Raw genomic sequence first — 16,579 nt, forward strand, 5'->3', positions numbered from 1 at the left:
GTTCCCAAACACCCGCCCTGCGGTCAGCCCACACACGAGCTGCAGCAGGGCAGCATTAGGAGCCCTGTCCATAATTGCTCTCCCTTTTACCTCACTGGCAAAAGGACATCTTTCAACCCAGCTAATTCTTCCCTTCCTCCATTACACAGGGGGAACTTGGTCAAGTATTTCCTAGAGATGCTCACAACGACCTGCAGGGCAGGTCCCATGCCCCCAGCACTGACCCATCCTCCAGCCTCCTTAATGCCCACTAGCAACGCTTTTAGCTTTCACCAAAATTTGAGTTTGTTCAAACTTAAGTTCTGCCCTCTTTCAAGAGCCACATTCACACTGAGAACCAAATCCCTCTGCTCAGAACCCCTGTGTGCTACAAAAGCTGAGCTACTCCAGACCTCTCAGCTCAGCTTCTCCCAACCCTTGTCACACCTGAGCCCTTGTCCCCAAAGCTGCTGCACCTCCCCTGGGTTGGATACTCAAATATCACCAAGTAGCCAATATCAGGTCTCCAACACCTCATCCCTCCCCCAAGCTACTGCCAAGGGTTTGCTCCAGCAAGTGCTGCTCCTGGGAGTTCATCAAACCTCTCTTAAAGGACCACTTTGTGGGGGGAAAACCTAACCAAACAATATAAATTCTTACTTGCCTGTGCCAAAACCAGGCATTTGGACCCAATAGTAAAAGTATGCCTTTACATTCTCCTTTTATGAAAATGTTTGTTTAGATTTAGGAAGGAGAATTAGAAATTTTAAGTAGATCCAAGCTTTGTAGAGTACACATTGCAAGTTTTTCTGCTGTTCTTTTACCTTGTATTCTACAGAACCTTGCCATGGTTGGTGCAACAGGAACTGTGTGGCTGCTGTGCTGTGAGCACCGAGGACAGGACCCAAGGCGCCCCTAATTTACACAAGGTTTGTGCAGTATCTCCAGTAGCTTCCATGTGAGGGAGGCTTCTCTCATCCTGTCACAGACATGGGCAAATGGTGCCTATGTTAAGGAGGCACCACTTCCTTCGAAGCTGCTGTGAGAGCTCTTCTTGTTCAGGCAGAGACCAAGCATGACCCAATCCCTGCAGCCAGCAGAGGTAAAACAAGGACAAGAGTCCTTCCACCCACAGGGATGATGAGGCAGCATTAGCAGACTGAAAGCTCTGAGGCCCTGAAATAAAAGGCATCAAAGGCTCCAAAATATGTAAGAATTCTTACTATGATGCAGCGTGCAGTAAGAAACGGTCATAAGAAAAATAAATTATATCTTTTTAAAATTATTATTTTACCATACTTGCTCATCAAATTTTTAATTATAATTCAAAAGCAGACAAAAATAATTTGAAAATGTAAACTAAGGAGAATGTATGCCTAGGGTTGGAAAATAGTTCTCTAACACATTCCCCTGTGGGCTACACTCAATTTGATAAATTTGAACTCAGAGGCAATACCCATTCCACTGTCCCACCCACAGGGCCAATCCTAGAGTGCAGCTGGATTCTGAGGAAGCATCAGTCACCTCTAAGATCGTCTTTCCATTGTATTTTAGAACTGCAACAAAGGAAATGCAATTTTTTCCATGTTCAAAGAGTTTTCAAGATAGAGGATTTTTTCCATACACCCATGAACAGAAGTTGAGCAAAAATGAGACAGAGCTACTACTACATCCACCCAAGAAAACCCAAACTCACTCCTAGACCATGTACTGAGCCCTTTTTTCCTGATTTTGATAATGTGACAAGAACTATCTGTTTAAAACTTCTTCAAATTTCAAGCAAAATTTTATTTTCTTGTATTTCCAGCATAGGATAGGACAATATAATAACAAACGCATTGACAACATGTTAAAGAACACTTCCATCTTTAGCTTTTCTTCTGCAGTTTATTATATAAATTACGCTATTCAACATTTAGAGCACTCACACTTCAGAACAGAAACACCAGTGCAAGGAGTGGTTTGTCCAAGTGCAAGGAAGTTACACGTCGCCACTGACACCAGTGGATGAGGCTCAAATGTAACTCCTAAGTCCACAATTAACAATAGTGTGACCTAAATGTGAGCACACTGCAGTCAACAGAAACTCTGAGCTTTGGTTGGTAACAACCAAATACTTGGACAGGACAAACAAGAGAAGAACAATTTGACCTCCAGCTGACCTGTGAATTCACTGGGATTGGAGACCACCTCCATCATTTTTCTGAACTGACATTATTATAAATAAGTGAATGCCAAATATTCCATTTGATGCTCAAAACCAATTATCAAAACACAGTAATACTCCCATGCATGCAGGTATTGCAATCCAGTGAATGCCACAGGTCACCTTTGGCACATCATAGTCAGGACCTGAACACAGAAATAATCCTGATCTGGCAGAGGACAAATGAAAAGCTTGGAGAGCTCTCCCATCTCCAATGCCAATAATTGTTGCTAAAAAATGTATTAAACCACGACTGAAATACAGCAATCACCTCTCAGTTATACAATACGTACCAGACCCCAATTTTAATTACATCCAAGCAAAAGAAATCTTATTCAACCCAGAGATGCTCGCAACTGGGGTCACTGCTGTGAAATACAGGCCACTGTCAGAAGTTGTTATTAGGACTTTAGAAATCTGCATTCATTTCTCTTAAGGAACTGTTGCAATGTAACAACAAAATGAGACAATTCATAAATAACATCTTTATTAATGAGTTTTCTTTTTCACATTCTTTAAAGTGATGTTCAATTAAAATCTGCATAGTCAAGAGTGCAAAAAAAAATCATGTAAGTCAGACCCAAATGTGAACACTACTTTTTTTGAAGCAAGACTGGTCACAGTCATAAGAATAAAATAGAAATAACTGGCTAGGGAGATATGGAGGGGGTGGGGATGAGAATCACCAAGAAAATTCTCATCAGTATATTTGTCTATTAATGAACTCTTCACACAAAGACACACAACACATTCATGTGCACAACAGAATGTAAACTACAGAAGAAAGGTCCTTTCTCTGCTGGATGAAATGAAACAGAGCAAGATTATTTATGTATTTCACTGAGCATTGATCACCTATTCCAACAACATACCCAGGTGGATAACACAAGGTCCAGGTTTCTTCATGCCCTTTTTACATTCACATTTCAGCCACCGTCCCACAGCAGGAACCAGGAGATCCAGAGTTTCCGTAACACTGGGAATTATTCTTAACACACACTTTTAAGCACCATCACCTCCCTTCCTTTTTAATTTTTAATAGGATTACCCCTTTCTTGAGTGCTGTTGTTCACGGTTGGTTGGAAGAGCAGGTGAAGAGGACCCCTCCAAGCCTATGCAATGGCTCAGCCTGTGGAAGTGCAGCAGAACATCTCCACCTCCAGCTTCATTTCCATAAGCATAGGCAACACCACAGTCCCAAATCTCTCACATCAACACCACAATGTGACTCTGCAAGTAGTACTTTTAATATTTACACCATCTAGTGATTTAGCTGTGGTTCTCTGCATTATAACCACCATCAGAAAAAGCTAGAGGAAAAAAACCAAAAGGCATATCCCCTACATAATGGCTGTAGGTAGTAAAGACACACACTGTCCACACAGTGGTGAGAGGCCACTTTTTGCCTCCAGTTTGGATTTATGCAGCAGAGACAGCACTCTACAGCTGAGCACAAGTTTAAATGCAGAATTCTCTATGTTGGTCATTTGGAAAAGCCATCCACGCCCTCACTCTGAACTGCACCACACACAAACTGGGCTTAATGTTTTGCATGTGATTCTACAGTAATAAACTTCATTTACAATTTATATTAGTTATGTTCTGAATTATTCAGATGCACAATTTAGGACTGTGGGGAACTGATCATCAATATTCAATCATACCAGTTCAGGTTTGGGCAAGGAATAAGTCTCATTTATCTTCTTTGTGCCTACAGCCTTTAAATCTGAGATTCAAGCCCAGAGGTCAAGAGAAAGTTATTTGTGAAATCAAACCAGTCTGAAATACATTTGCTGCCATAGTTATTGGAAACATAAGGCCTAAAGTATTTTGGAGAAGATGTACAACGGGAAGTAAAAGGGATTCAGTACAACTTGCAGCATTTTGTATTTGTACAAGGACAAAACAAACTACACAGTGAAACTCAAACCCATCCTAGTGAAATGGTGACTCCAGGACTAAAACCCCACCTTCATTTGGCAAATTAGGAGTAAAACATGCCCAGCACAAGAAAGCAGCAACCACAGCTCCCAGCCAGCATCATTAAAACATGCTGCAACACACTTTCTTCAAATACAACCTGCTTTCTCCTTGGGGAACAAACACTCAAAAGCAGGGAAAAGCCGTCAGAAACTGGAAAGAGCGACTGAATTTTACCCCAGAAATAAGTGTCCTGGGCAGGCAGCAGCTGCCACACTGGCCAGGTTTCAGGGCAAAACCACGTAAAAGAATAATTCTCGTCCCAGTTCAAAATACCAAAAGTAAAACTGGCCACTAGGTGTGAGCTGGTAAATTTTCAAAAGCAGCAATGGCAATCCATTTTTTTCCTGCAAATTTCATGGGCAAGTCTTCTGGCAGACCCAAAAATGAATGAAATTGGAAACAGGATATTTAGTGCAGTGGTAGTCTTAATTTCTTCAGAAAGAAACTGTATTTCTTGTGTCACATCAGGGGTTTAGTTCAGAGATCAGTAGATTAAGACCATTTTTGTCATTAGTTCAAGATTTACTTTGGCATGGCTAATTTACACTGTTTGTATTTGTGGTAATTTTAAGGGCATCACAGTAGATTTTTCCTTTATTATGGAAAATCCTAAAATAAATACAATTTAGTAGTCTGAAAAAACCCACCTTACTTTAACCTGCAACGAAACTACTTTGTGGCCTGCTTGTGTTTCAGGAAAATATCCCACTTATTAGATCAGCCTCACTAGTTAAGACACATTAAAATGAAACATTTCCCATTAAAGATGCCAAAAACTGGATTTAAATTTATTGCATGACGTTGCATAAGAAAGTGTATTATTGAAAACTGTAAGGCATCATGCAATTATCCATCAGCTAATTATTTATTATTCCTTGAAAGATGGTTATATACTCTAAAGTTATAAAACCAGTTTCAAAAAAGTACATAAAAAATTTAACATAAGCATTAAATATTTTTCACATGTTCATCATTTTCAGCTGTTAAAAAGTGCATTCAAACATACTGTACTGGAAAGTTGCTCTGACCAAAAATGGTGCTGGAGACTCATTAAATTAAAAGCTGCAAAAGGATGTTGCACGGGATTAGAAAGCTCACAGGTTGTGGTATTTAAACTTACAAACTTGCTTGAAATAATTTTGCAATCCTCACACTGACAATTTAGCATCAATGATATAATTAGCTAAAAATGTGTATTTTTAAAATTGAACAGTCAGATGAATTCAAGTTACGTACACTGAGTGATCAAATAAGGAGCAGCCAGCGCTGAGGCCGGGCAGGGCGTGCTGCTGTGGCAGGGGTCAGTTGATGTACTGGGCCATCCAGCGGAAGCCCTCCCCATAGCCTTGTCTCTTCAGCACGCTGCACATGAACACCTCCAGGGGCCTGGCATTCAGGTCTTTCAGTGGTGTGCTGCCCTGCAGAAAAACACAAACATTCCCTTACAGTTCACTTAGAAACATCTAGTCCACGGGGACATTTGCTTCTATGGAGTGCCCGTATTTAACTTGTGTTTGACACTGGAATTTTGGAAAATAAATTGATCTGAAATCATAGAATGGGTTGGGTTGGAAGGGACCTTAAAGCTCATCTCATTCCAAACCCCTGCCATGGGCAGGGATACCTTCCACTAGACCAGGCTGCTCCAAGGCCTGTCCAAAGTGGCATAACACTCTCAGGAATGGGGCATTCCCAGCTTCTCTGGGCCTGACACCTCCACAGAGAAACCAGAACACAGGACCTGAACCTCAGTAACTGTGTACAAGAAATACATCATGTGTGTTCTCATGTGCATCCACACTGGAGAGGGGGAAGTATGTGAAACCACAATGGAACAGCAAACATGTAAAGAGAACTTTAGAGCTTATATCTGGTGTTCAGTCACAGTTCCCTGCTCTGTTTGCAACAGTTTTCCAAACAGATAAAAAAAAAATTGCTACAAATCTTAGGACTGAACAAAGCAAGAGTGCAAGGTGCTTGCTTGCCAAGATCAGCACAGAACAATAAAGCTGTTCAACTGGAGATTCACAGTGGTGTCCATGCTTCATCATATCCATGCAGTGTAAAGGCCAGAAAACAAGAGGGCAAAATGCAGCAAACAAGAAAGTAAACATTTGTTCCTGCCTGACCTAAACTCTGACTGGCACTGAACTTTAAGGGAGGCACCTAAGAGTGAATAAGCAAAGAAGAATTGAAAGGCAGGTGCCCTCAGCAGAGCTGCTCAGCCAATGAAAGCTGTGACTGGAAGCCACTGTGGAATGACTCTGTCAGCTGCAGGGAGGTTTCTTTCCAAGGGCCAAGGACATCGAGCATCATTTCTAATTCTCACAAGCAGAGCACTGCATTAACTTTACATTAGGAGGAGTTGAAGGATCACAAAGATCCTTACTGAAAACCTGCCTTGTTGCTACGGATGCCAGTAAGAACTTTTTCCTTCCCACAACCTACAAACTTAAGACTTCTACAATGGTGTAAATCTATCTCTAAGCTTTAGGCAAATATGTCAGGTGGAAAATTATTAAACCTTGCACTTGAAATGAGGAAAGTCACTTACTGAAAGATTCTATTCAGTTTTCTCTTATAATTCACTCTGTAACTATAGCCTTTGAAAACTGTTTAAAACTAGTGCATAAGAAAGTTGAAGTACTAAAAATTATTCTAGATACAAATAATTTTTCTCTAAAAAACCATAGCATTAAATAGGATGTAAAAAGTTGTAGCAGACATACATCTAACACTCACACACAAAGAGACTCTGGGATTCATTCTATATACTGTTATTATGTACTAAATACTTTATAAATTAGAAAAACATTTATTTTGTATAGCTGGAGAAAACCAGAGTCACCATACAAATAAGGCAAACGAACTCCCTAAGTAAAAACGTCACCTAACAAACAAACCCAAAACAAAACAACAACAAAAACCCCAAACCAAAACAACAACAAAAGGATCAGTACCTTTCCTGTTGTCTGGCCATACAGACCAAATGTTTCTCGTAACCTCTCTTCACTGATGGCTTCAGGTCTGTCAATCTTGTTACCAAGAATTAGGATAGGCACATTAGCAATAGTTTCATCTGTCATTAGTGACTGCAAAGGAATGGAGAAATGAGGACTGATTAATTAGAACACAGAAGGTCAAATCACTACTACTCATTTGCAGGTGACAGCAGAGGTCTGTTGAGTATTTGAGCTTAGTTCTTAGAAGTTGAAACTTTCAAAAGCTTATTTAAACTTACATCAAGTTCTTCTTTTGATTCAAGCAATCTTTCATGATCTGCACAGTCCACCAAGAACACAACACCATTAATTGCAGGCAAGTAGTTTTTCCAAACTCTGCGAGCTACAGGGAAAATAAGAAATAAAGATTAAAAAAAAATTATCCTCAAATACAGAGTGATGTGCACTGGTAATTAAGAAGCAACAGGTGTGTGTGGGTTGACTGATTTGATTTTTTTTTTAATTCTTAGCTTATGCTGCCAGTCTTTGGGATGCAATTTCATATTTTACAAAGCTTGAAATAACAGAGCAAAATTATCATTCTCTCTAATGTTATCACTGTTCTATCCCACATGAATGCTGATGTATGGAAATGGTTTTTGTTTCCCCAAGACTTATGTCAACAACGGCAGGTTTGAAGGTAAAGAATTCAAAGTACAGAACTCCTCACAGTATTAGTCAGACGTTTCTCCTCTACTACAGCTCTTGCCAAATCACATTTGTGATTTATGATAAATGGTGGAGATGGGCAAAAGAGCAGCCAATGTCTTTTATGCTGTCATGGAAGAGTGTGGGAGGTCAGTCTCTGCAGCACGGCTGTGTTTCTGATTGGAAGCAAACTCCAGCCCAGTTCAGTGAGCTTAAGTGAGTCAGTAGACACTCTTACCTTGAGCATGTCCACCCAGATCGAAGGTAGTGAAAGTCATGCCAGCAATTGTCAGCTCTTCTGAAGCTGGAAATACACAGAATTATGTTCTAGGTGAAGATTATGCAGTGCTTTGGAAAAGTCTAGCCTTCTAGCATGTAGATTTTACTTTCTTTTGGTTCTTTCCAGTATTTTGTAATTCAAGAAGAAAATGAGAGTAATACATTCTCTCACATGCACATTCGTGTATCACCAAAATGTTATTAACCATTAAAGCATGTGTGAAATATCTACAATGCTAAGAACAGCAGAGTATTCCTACATTATTTATCCCTACATATTACACAAACAACAGTTGGCTCTGGCATCTGGTTTGCAAAAAAGATTCTGCATTTGGCATTTTGTTTTCAATACTGTTCAAGGCTTTTCCTCTTCACATCCTTTCCCAATTTCTCACCTCCTTACTGGACTTCCCCAGTCCACATTTTCAACCTGTGTTGAATTTTTTTTCTCCTGCAAGGTTACCAGGATAACAACTGCACAGCAACCTCTGAGACACAAACACTGATTTTCCAATTATACAAGGAAGTTGTTCCCAAAAATTGCAAGTCCCTATTTCTTGCAGCTTCTATAGTACAAACTCTCTGCTTTGGTTATCAATGTTCTGGTTGTCATTCACCTCTTAATTTTAAATATAACACACTGAACTATCCTACACACAAAGTTGTCTTAAGATTATTTGAGCCATCCATGGATTGCCATCCCAAAAATTCCTTTCTGTCTTCCCAGTTACACTGGTGGTCTTATGATGTATGATTGGATCTTGCTTTTCTTGCAATCCTTCAAATGCTTTCTAGCCAAGGAACAGCACTATTAACTTACTGGGGTGTAACGTGGGGACGTGCTGTCCCAGTCTGTCATCTTTGAGCATGTGCAGCAGCGTAGTTTTTCCAGCATTGTCCAGTCCAAGAAACACTAGTTTGCCTGATTTCTTGTACAGTCCTAGAACAAAAAAGGACCCAGTGATTAATCAGTTCAACCAGCATGAGTTAGTTTCCAGCACTCGAGATTATTTTACTCCTAGGAACAAAGTGTTACAGTCACGGTACAAAATACAGACCAGGCAAACTCTGCCACACCTTTATCAGTGTCCTTTATCCACGTCATACAAATGACATTCCCACTTAGCACAAGCCTGCTGGACCAGGTTAACATGCAGCTTACAGGATGCTTGGCAGGAGCAGGAGAGGCACACAATTAGTGTGAATGCGTCAATCATTGCATCCTCTTGGGAAAAGCATGGCAGAACAGGACTAAATGCTAAGTGTGGTTTACTCTGCCCCAGCAAAAGGACAGTTCTGCTCACAGGTGGTGGAGAGGTGAGCACAGCCCACAGCACTAACAGCAAGCTCTGGACCATGGACCATCCTGAACTTGAACTCTGTTCAGCTACCTCCAATTACACCAAAACACTCATCCGAGACAAAAAGAAAATTCAGACCTCAATCAGGGTAATACCAAGAAATTGGATTCAACATCAATAATCATAACTTGTGTATGAATTCTTTAATATTGGTTAACACATTATTTGGATAAAAAGTAACTTTCACCCATACCCCCAGGAAAAACTGTTGGCTACATCCTGAATGGCATTTTCAGGGCACTTCTGACATACTTTGTCTCATATGACAATGCTTTCCTAATGGGAATAAGAAATTTTATTTCTATTGGTTGTCATCTTTATAAAAATGCCTTCTGCCCTTCTTCTCTCCCTCCACTTGTAACCCCCATGCAACAGTTGCTGTGAAGGAGAGGAAAGATGTTTAAAACACAAACACCATATTTTCTTAAATTGGAGATTATCAAAGGGCAATTCTCTTCCAACTTGTCAACACTGTATCCTCTGCCAGAATTAGTTTGCATTGCTTCAAACTCATTGATATTCAAAGTAAAACATTAAGATAAATTAAATTTAAAAACAAAAAATCAATCCTGTTCTGTACTGAAAACCCCCCTATCTTCTGTAACGTGCTATTCTCATGTGTTGGGATGTTCAGCCAGCCCCGCTGATGCTGCGGCATTCCAGGGGCAGAGGTTCCTCTGCCCAGCAGACCTTTACACCACTGCTGTTTGCTCACCTCTCCCTCTCCCTTAAGCTAATCTCAGGGATCACATTCCAGCTGCACATGGTTTGTAACCTGCAGGAATGAATATTCTCTCCTATTCCTCATCTTATTTCATTAATGATCTTTATTACTCCAGGTCCTGTAGAGTGTCTTCACTGTTCTTTCAAATACAACAACTCTTACTTCCTGAACTCACCTTCTCACACGCCCATATATATAAAAACTATTAAAGTACAGAGTGGAGGAGAAAGTATTAATGTTTACAGAGAAAAATGTGGACAAATACTTTCATATAGTAACTTACATCACAGGAGAAACTGCAGTTCACACTCATCTTGTGAGTTAAACAAAACTCTACTAACCTATAGGAAAACAATAATATTTTGCCACTCCCAGCCTGCACATCCCAGTGCCTTTGCTTCCCAGACAGATGTTGCTGGTTTCACCAAAACATTTCAAGCTTCCCAAGTATCTTTCAGAGAAACACAAGACTAACAAGCAGCCATACTTCAGCCATTGGCTACACCAAGACTCAAGATTTTATATATACATATAAATTAAAAAATGGTTTTGTGGATTCCAGAAGTATCCTTGTGCAAAGATTTTCTTCATGAAGTGATCCCATTAGCCTTCTAACAGGACAGTACAGGGAACTGTGGGGAGTTTTCCAAATGTTATGCTCTGCCTTGTTTGAGAATGCAAAGAGAAAGTGTTTCTTTTGGAAAAAGAGGGACATAAAAGAGGGAGTTACTTCCAGCTCCTCTATCTTTCAGCAGAATTAGCTTTGCTTACACAGGAATGGAAGAGCAGGCCAGTGTGCAGTAACCACTGTGCAGCTAAGGAAGAGGAGATAAGAAAGATTAGTCAACTTAGTTAAAATTTCACTGGCTAACATTTTGATAGCAGGCCAAGGGTCTGACATTCAGTGCAAAACTTTAAACTTTCAACTGATAAAAGGTAGGTGGCACAGCTTGCTCTGACTTAGCAAGCTTGCTACGTCTCAGCCTCAAATGCTTTTTGACCACTTCAATAAAATCCTTTGAACTTGGAAATTGCCTTTTACCCATGTGATCTGCAACTTCTGATCCTTTTTTTAGTATCTTAACATTAATTTTCCTCATGGTTGTGGGTTTTTTTTCACCTTGAACTGATATGGATTGCAGACTTTTTAGCCAGGGAGTAATTTTCTGAAGCTCTTGAGTGGATGTCAATGAAGCTTCACACTAATTTCTGTGGCACAGAACAAAAAATCACAGAATAATGCACTGCTGAATGTGAGAAAGGGCTTCAATATCTGACACTAATTTTTTTTAGACAGTCCCTCCTATTTGGATTCATAAATTATATCCTCATGTGCCAAAGAACTGAATTAAAATAACTGAGTTCAGTTCTTTACAGCAGAGAAAAATTAGAAGAAGACCCATGAAAGCAAACTGAATCACACCAGCTTAAATGTAGTATGATTAAAGAAGTCCAACCTATTATGATCATGAAATAAAATCTAATTTTTTCCCAAGAAGGATTAATGTAAGACAGAGTGGAGAGCACACTATGGAAATGCTCAGTATTGATAAGTGAAACTTTTGTTTGAGTGTTACTGAATGTACACCAAACCAAATATTATTATTTACCCAGCAGTCTTATTTGAAGATAACAGAGCTGAGCAGATATTTTACACAAGAACAGCAGAAAGGAAAAGCCCCAAACAATAATGACTTACCTAAAAACTGCAATACGCTACTGAAACCACTGTAAATCCAATCAAATAGGAACATATCTGAATCTTATAGTCTGAAATAAAGAGGAAACATAATGCATTAAAGTTCTGTCAGCACAGCACATTAAGCATTGTAAAATATTTATAGGTAACAAAAGTAATTTAAAATCCTGTCTTGAAAATAAAAAAAACATTTTAGTTTTGGTAAACTGTATCATAGACCAGTTAAGTGACAACAGCAAAGATTCTGCCTCTCTTGGGAAAACACTGAAGATTTTAAACAGGATTTTCACTTTTCAACTGGGAAAAGGTGGCACTTCAGAGAGGGCACGAGAGGGATATCAGTGCACTTAGGGATATCAGGGACTTAGTGCTCCAGCCACCCCTGGGAGCTGCTGGGGTTCAAAGTGGAGGCAGTAAGAGGTGAAGAAGTTTTGCAGAGTTGAATCTAGAGAAGTTTGATGCCAAATAAATCCTTGTCCATACAGAACCTGTGTGTTTACCCTCCAAAGACAGTGACCTCCTGTATTGTCCTGCACAGGCTGCCACAATTCAAACCCTAAATCCAAAAGCTTTGTTTAAAAAAACCCACCAGACCCCCATATTTTCCCACTGAGTTCCTTCAGCTTAGATTCAAGAACAGAAGAATAAGCTCAGAGCCAGTACTCAGTTCACTGTGTAGCCATGAGCGATTAATTTCCTAGCTTTCATCCTAATTTCCTCATTATCTAAAGTGAGGATAATCGTAGAATCATTGAGGTTGAAAAAGACCTCTAAGATCATTGAATCCAACTGTTAGCCCACCACCACCATGTTCAGCACTTAAACTAAGTCCCCAAGGGCCACATCCACGGGACTGCTGAACGCTTCCAGAGCTGGTGAATCCACCACTGCCTGGGGCAGCCTGTGCCAGGGCTTGGCCACCCTTTCAGTGAAGAATTTTTTCCTAATATCTAATCTGAATCTTCGCTGGCATGACTTGAAGCTGTTTCCTCTTGTCTTGTCGCTTGTCAGCTGAGAGAAAACACCAAGCCTGACCTGGCTACAACCTGTCAGGGAGCTGTAGAGAGCGATGAGGTTTCCCCCGAGCCTCCTGTCTCCAGGCTGAGCCTGCCCAGCTCTTTCAGCTGCTCCTCATCAAACTTGTGCTCTAAATCACACTGAAAGCCCCAGTTTGACACAGTGAACTGTACTTTAGTTTTCTTGGAGACTAAAGGGCAGCATCCTGAGAAGCCTTTAGCCAGCTAATTCCTACTGGAATGCACGACCCTGTGGACACTGGAGTCTGACTGCCCTGGGAACACTGGACTGCACTGGTACACAACTGAACACAGCTGGTAGAGGCAGCCACGCTGCTACAGAGTCTCACCACACATGTTTGGAAGCTGCAGGGCTGCCTTGGGGCATCACAAAAGGCCTTCAGGGCAGCTCTGAGCCTGGAGTACAGCACACAGGAGTCAAAACACACTTGTGAACCAGCCCAAAATCCAGGCATCTGTCATAGCAACTACACTCATGACAAGGAGTTTCTTTGCTATGCAACAACAGGTACATCATACAGAGATAATGTGGAAAGAGGAGTGAATATTTAAATGACCTTTGCTTGCACTGGAACAAAATCTGTTCAGATGACTAAGCACCAGGTGTCTTGGTTTCGCCACAACTAACCCTTAAACCTTGAACCACATCTACATTACTCTGAACAACACAGCAGCTGCAACAGGCACAATTTTTAAGAATACAAATCAAATATGCTTGTCCATGCATAAACACCCAGTTACACAATGTCATGACTGAAACTGTCCCTTGCATGGCTAAAAATCAAAGGTCAAGAATAAGCAAACATGGCAGAACACACACGTCAGCAGATTTATTTATTGCTTGAGCAAAATACCAATCGAGAAAAGCCTCTGTGGGGCTTAGGGAAACGATCGACTCAAATAACCTGCAAATCAGGGCAAATAGTGTGATGTAAGAGAAGTGCTCAGATTACTGAGGTGAGAATAACTTCAGTGTTCAGTTGTATTAACCTGTTCCATCTACTACACTTAGGTTTACAAAAAACATCGACCAAAACAGTCTTCATGCATTACAGGAAGAACTTTAAGGGGTGAGAGATTCTAGCAATTAACCTGAGAACAGGATTACTCTACAAACACAGCTGGAGTGGCATTAATATTGGTTCAATTTCCACCACTGTAAGAAAAGTGCTGCTGGAAACAGAGCTACACAAATCCTCCCACAACAACCTCCATATCAGCTGGCAGCGGTTAAAGGAAAACACTTTCAAAATGGGAAAAAAATGCACAGCTAATTGTAAAGGTACACAGGTAATATTTGAATAGAGATATTAAATCTACTCTTATCACACAGGAAAAGTAACTATATAATTTAGAGCTGTGTCAAATCAAAGCATTACAAAACCTGAGTGGCTCTGCTCTGGTTTTGAGAGTTGTTACGCTGAGAGCAAACTCAGGGAAGAGCTGAGCCTGTTGAATATATACAGACTCAAACTCTCAGGCTCACATAAACACCATAAAAGCAGAACAACAACAAATTCAGCAGTGTTCACAAGCCATGATGGAGACAAAGATACTATTTTTATGTTATTTCAAGGGTTGATTTGAAAATAATCCACTGGAAGCAGACAAAAGCTTTGAGTGAAAAGCTGTGCTGGACCACGACAGTCTTGATACCAACTACTTTTATAGATATCATCATACTTTTAGAGACATCACTATGTCTCTACTACAAAGATACCAAACCTAACTTTCTAGTAACACTTCTGTGACACATGTCTACTACTGAAAAACATCCCCATCAGCCCTGGTCGATGTTATTTCATCAGCACAGCATCACCCAGTAACTCCTGTGGAGCCAGGTCACCATTCCATAGACCAAGGATGTGGGTTCACTTACTGAAGACTGTGGAGAATGAGGAATTCCCACACAGTGCCTCTGGTAACCAAGCCAGCCTCCTGAAGGGAAAGCTGCTGACAGCATGGACTAGCAAACAAACTCACTCACACCTCTTTCATCTTCTGAAAACTAGGAAATTTTTTCCTCCTACATTCAACTTGCGACTTTTCTAGCTAGAAAGTCATCATTTCACTTCCAAACCTTAGGGCAGTGCTTACTTCTGAAGCCTCTGGAAGTTAAGGTAAGAGGCAGTATCTGGCTTTTAAAGAGAGTTTTAAATGCCTTTATGGAACAATGAGGAAACAGAAACCAGTGACACCCAAGTGAACAGCACTTGCAGGAACTGGGAACACACTGTGCAACATCTGTGTGGGGACTGTCAGCAAGAGACGGAAGAAATCTCAGTCCAGCCTGAGAGCACCAAACCTGCACCTCAGCCACAGCTCAGTCTGAAACCACAAGCAGCTTAAAGCCTATTGCTAAGGGTAGGCTTTTCAAGTAGGATATAAACATGATCACTTAAAAGTTATAATTTCACACATGATCACCATAACATTATAAAACATTACCACAGGCAACAAAAGTCAAAATCCCTAGGAAACTCAGTGGATAACTGAGATTCTATAACACAGTTTATTCTTTGATTTGGAACTGCTCTTGGATGTTTTATTTTAAAAGCTGAGGAAAGGCACAGTTAGAAAATGAGGTAACAGCACAGACTTTAAGTATTTTAGTAATTTTTAGACAGCAACTCATTTTTGAGACAGCAGAGTACCTGTGAAGACAGCTCTACAACACACGAGTTCCTAAGGGCCCCTGACGCAGAGGTTTAGCCAGCCCTGGTTCACAAAGCCCAGCTGTCAGAGCACATCCTCACTGCAAGGCTGCTGCACCATTCTCTGACTTATGAGCAAAACCCTTAAAAGTAGTAACTTCTGAAGATATAACAATACTTCAGACAAATATCGCCAGGTCGGTACAACGCGGCAGACGGGTGCCCAGGGAGGCTGCAGGGCATCTGTGGCTTATGGGGTCACTTAGCGCACCTCACCATCGCAGACCCACTGAGGCAGCGCTGCTCGGCACCTGCGAGCAACCGTGACAGCCCCACCGACCGGCCGGTGGCCCTGGCGGCCCGAGCAGCCCCAGGGCTGTGCCGGGGGGATAAAAAGACGGAGACTGTAGAGGGGATAGGAGGGAAGGGAGGGGAGCGCCCGCCCCCAACCCCTCGCGGCGCGCTGCCCGCGGCCCCGCGCAGGCCGCAGCTTGTCGGGGCGCGCAGGGACCCCCGGCCAGGCCCGGCCGCGGCCCGGAGGCGGCTGCCAGCAGGACACGGGAACGGCCCAGAGCCCTGCGGGGCTCGCCCGGCTTCCCCGCAGGCCAGTGAGAACAGACCCCTCACCGCCCGCCCCGCTCACCCACCGCCGAGCCTGAGGCACTCCGAGACTCGGGCAGCACCGACACCAACACCGATACCGACACCAACACCGATACCGACACCAACACCGATACCGACACCAACACCGATACCGACACTCACCCGGGGCTGCGCCCGCTCCGCCCCCCGCCGCTCCTTCCGGCACCGGCGCCAGCGGCGCACGCACTCGGGTGGGCTCGGCTGTGTTCGGATAGACTCGACTGTGTTCGGATGAGCGGGCGCCGTCTCGGCTGGGTTGCCTCCGGCTAGGCTCGGCTGGGTTCGGCTGTGTTCGGCGTCGCTCGGTTGGGTTCGGTTCAGCTTCGCTCGTCTCCGCCCCTCCGCGTGCCCGCTCAGCCCCGCCC

General features: G+C 42.0%; 1 protein-coding gene across 2 annotated transcripts; it reads right to left on the reverse strand.

Moving 5' to 3' along the window:
- Positions 1-2,087: 2,087 nt before the first annotated feature.
- SAR1B (secretion associated Ras related GTPase 1B) lies at positions 2,088-16,564 on the reverse strand. 2 transcript variants are annotated; one of them, XM_063413774.1, is made up of 7 exons: positions 16,338-16,564; positions 11,882-11,952; positions 8,918-9,037; positions 8,057-8,122; positions 7,410-7,513; positions 7,129-7,260; positions 2,088-5,586 (listed from the first exon to the last, which is right to left on the reverse strand). In XM_063413774.1, the coding sequence occupies exons 2-7, from the start codon at positions 11,934-11,936 to the stop codon at positions 5,470-5,472; spliced, it is 594 nt and encodes a 197-aa protein (XP_063269844.1). In that variant the 5' UTR covers positions 11,937-11,952; positions 16,338-16,564; the 3' UTR covers positions 2,088-5,469. The 2 variants fall into 2 exon arrangements, with proteins under 2 accessions (XP_063269844.1, XP_063269845.1); XM_063413775.1 differs by having other exon boundaries at positions 16,220-16,353.
- Between the last annotated feature and the right edge of the window lie 15 nt (positions 16,565-16,579).

The sequence above is a fragment of the Prinia subflava genome, chromosome 16, assembly GCF_021018805.1.
Source record: "Prinia subflava isolate CZ2003 ecotype Zambia chromosome 16, Cam_Psub_1.2, whole genome shotgun sequence".
In the NCBI taxonomy this organism is placed as follows: domain Eukaryota; kingdom Metazoa; phylum Chordata; class Aves; order Passeriformes; family Cisticolidae; genus Prinia; species Prinia subflava.

Excerpts from the sequence above, each read along its gene's own strand:
- SAR1B (XM_063413774.1), bottom strand. The coding sequence starts at position 11,936 with ATGTTCCTATTTGATTGGATTTACAGTGGTTTCAGTAGCGTATTGCAG. Across the intron at positions 8,123-8,917 it reads CGTCCCCACGTTACACCCCA|CTTCAGAAGAGCTGACAATT; the intron begins GTAAGTTAATAG and ends GTGTATTTCCAG. Across the intron at positions 7,261-7,409 it reads AATCAAAAGAAGAACTTGAT|TCACTAATGACAGATGAAAC; the intron begins GTAAGTTTAAAT and ends ATTCCTTTGCAG.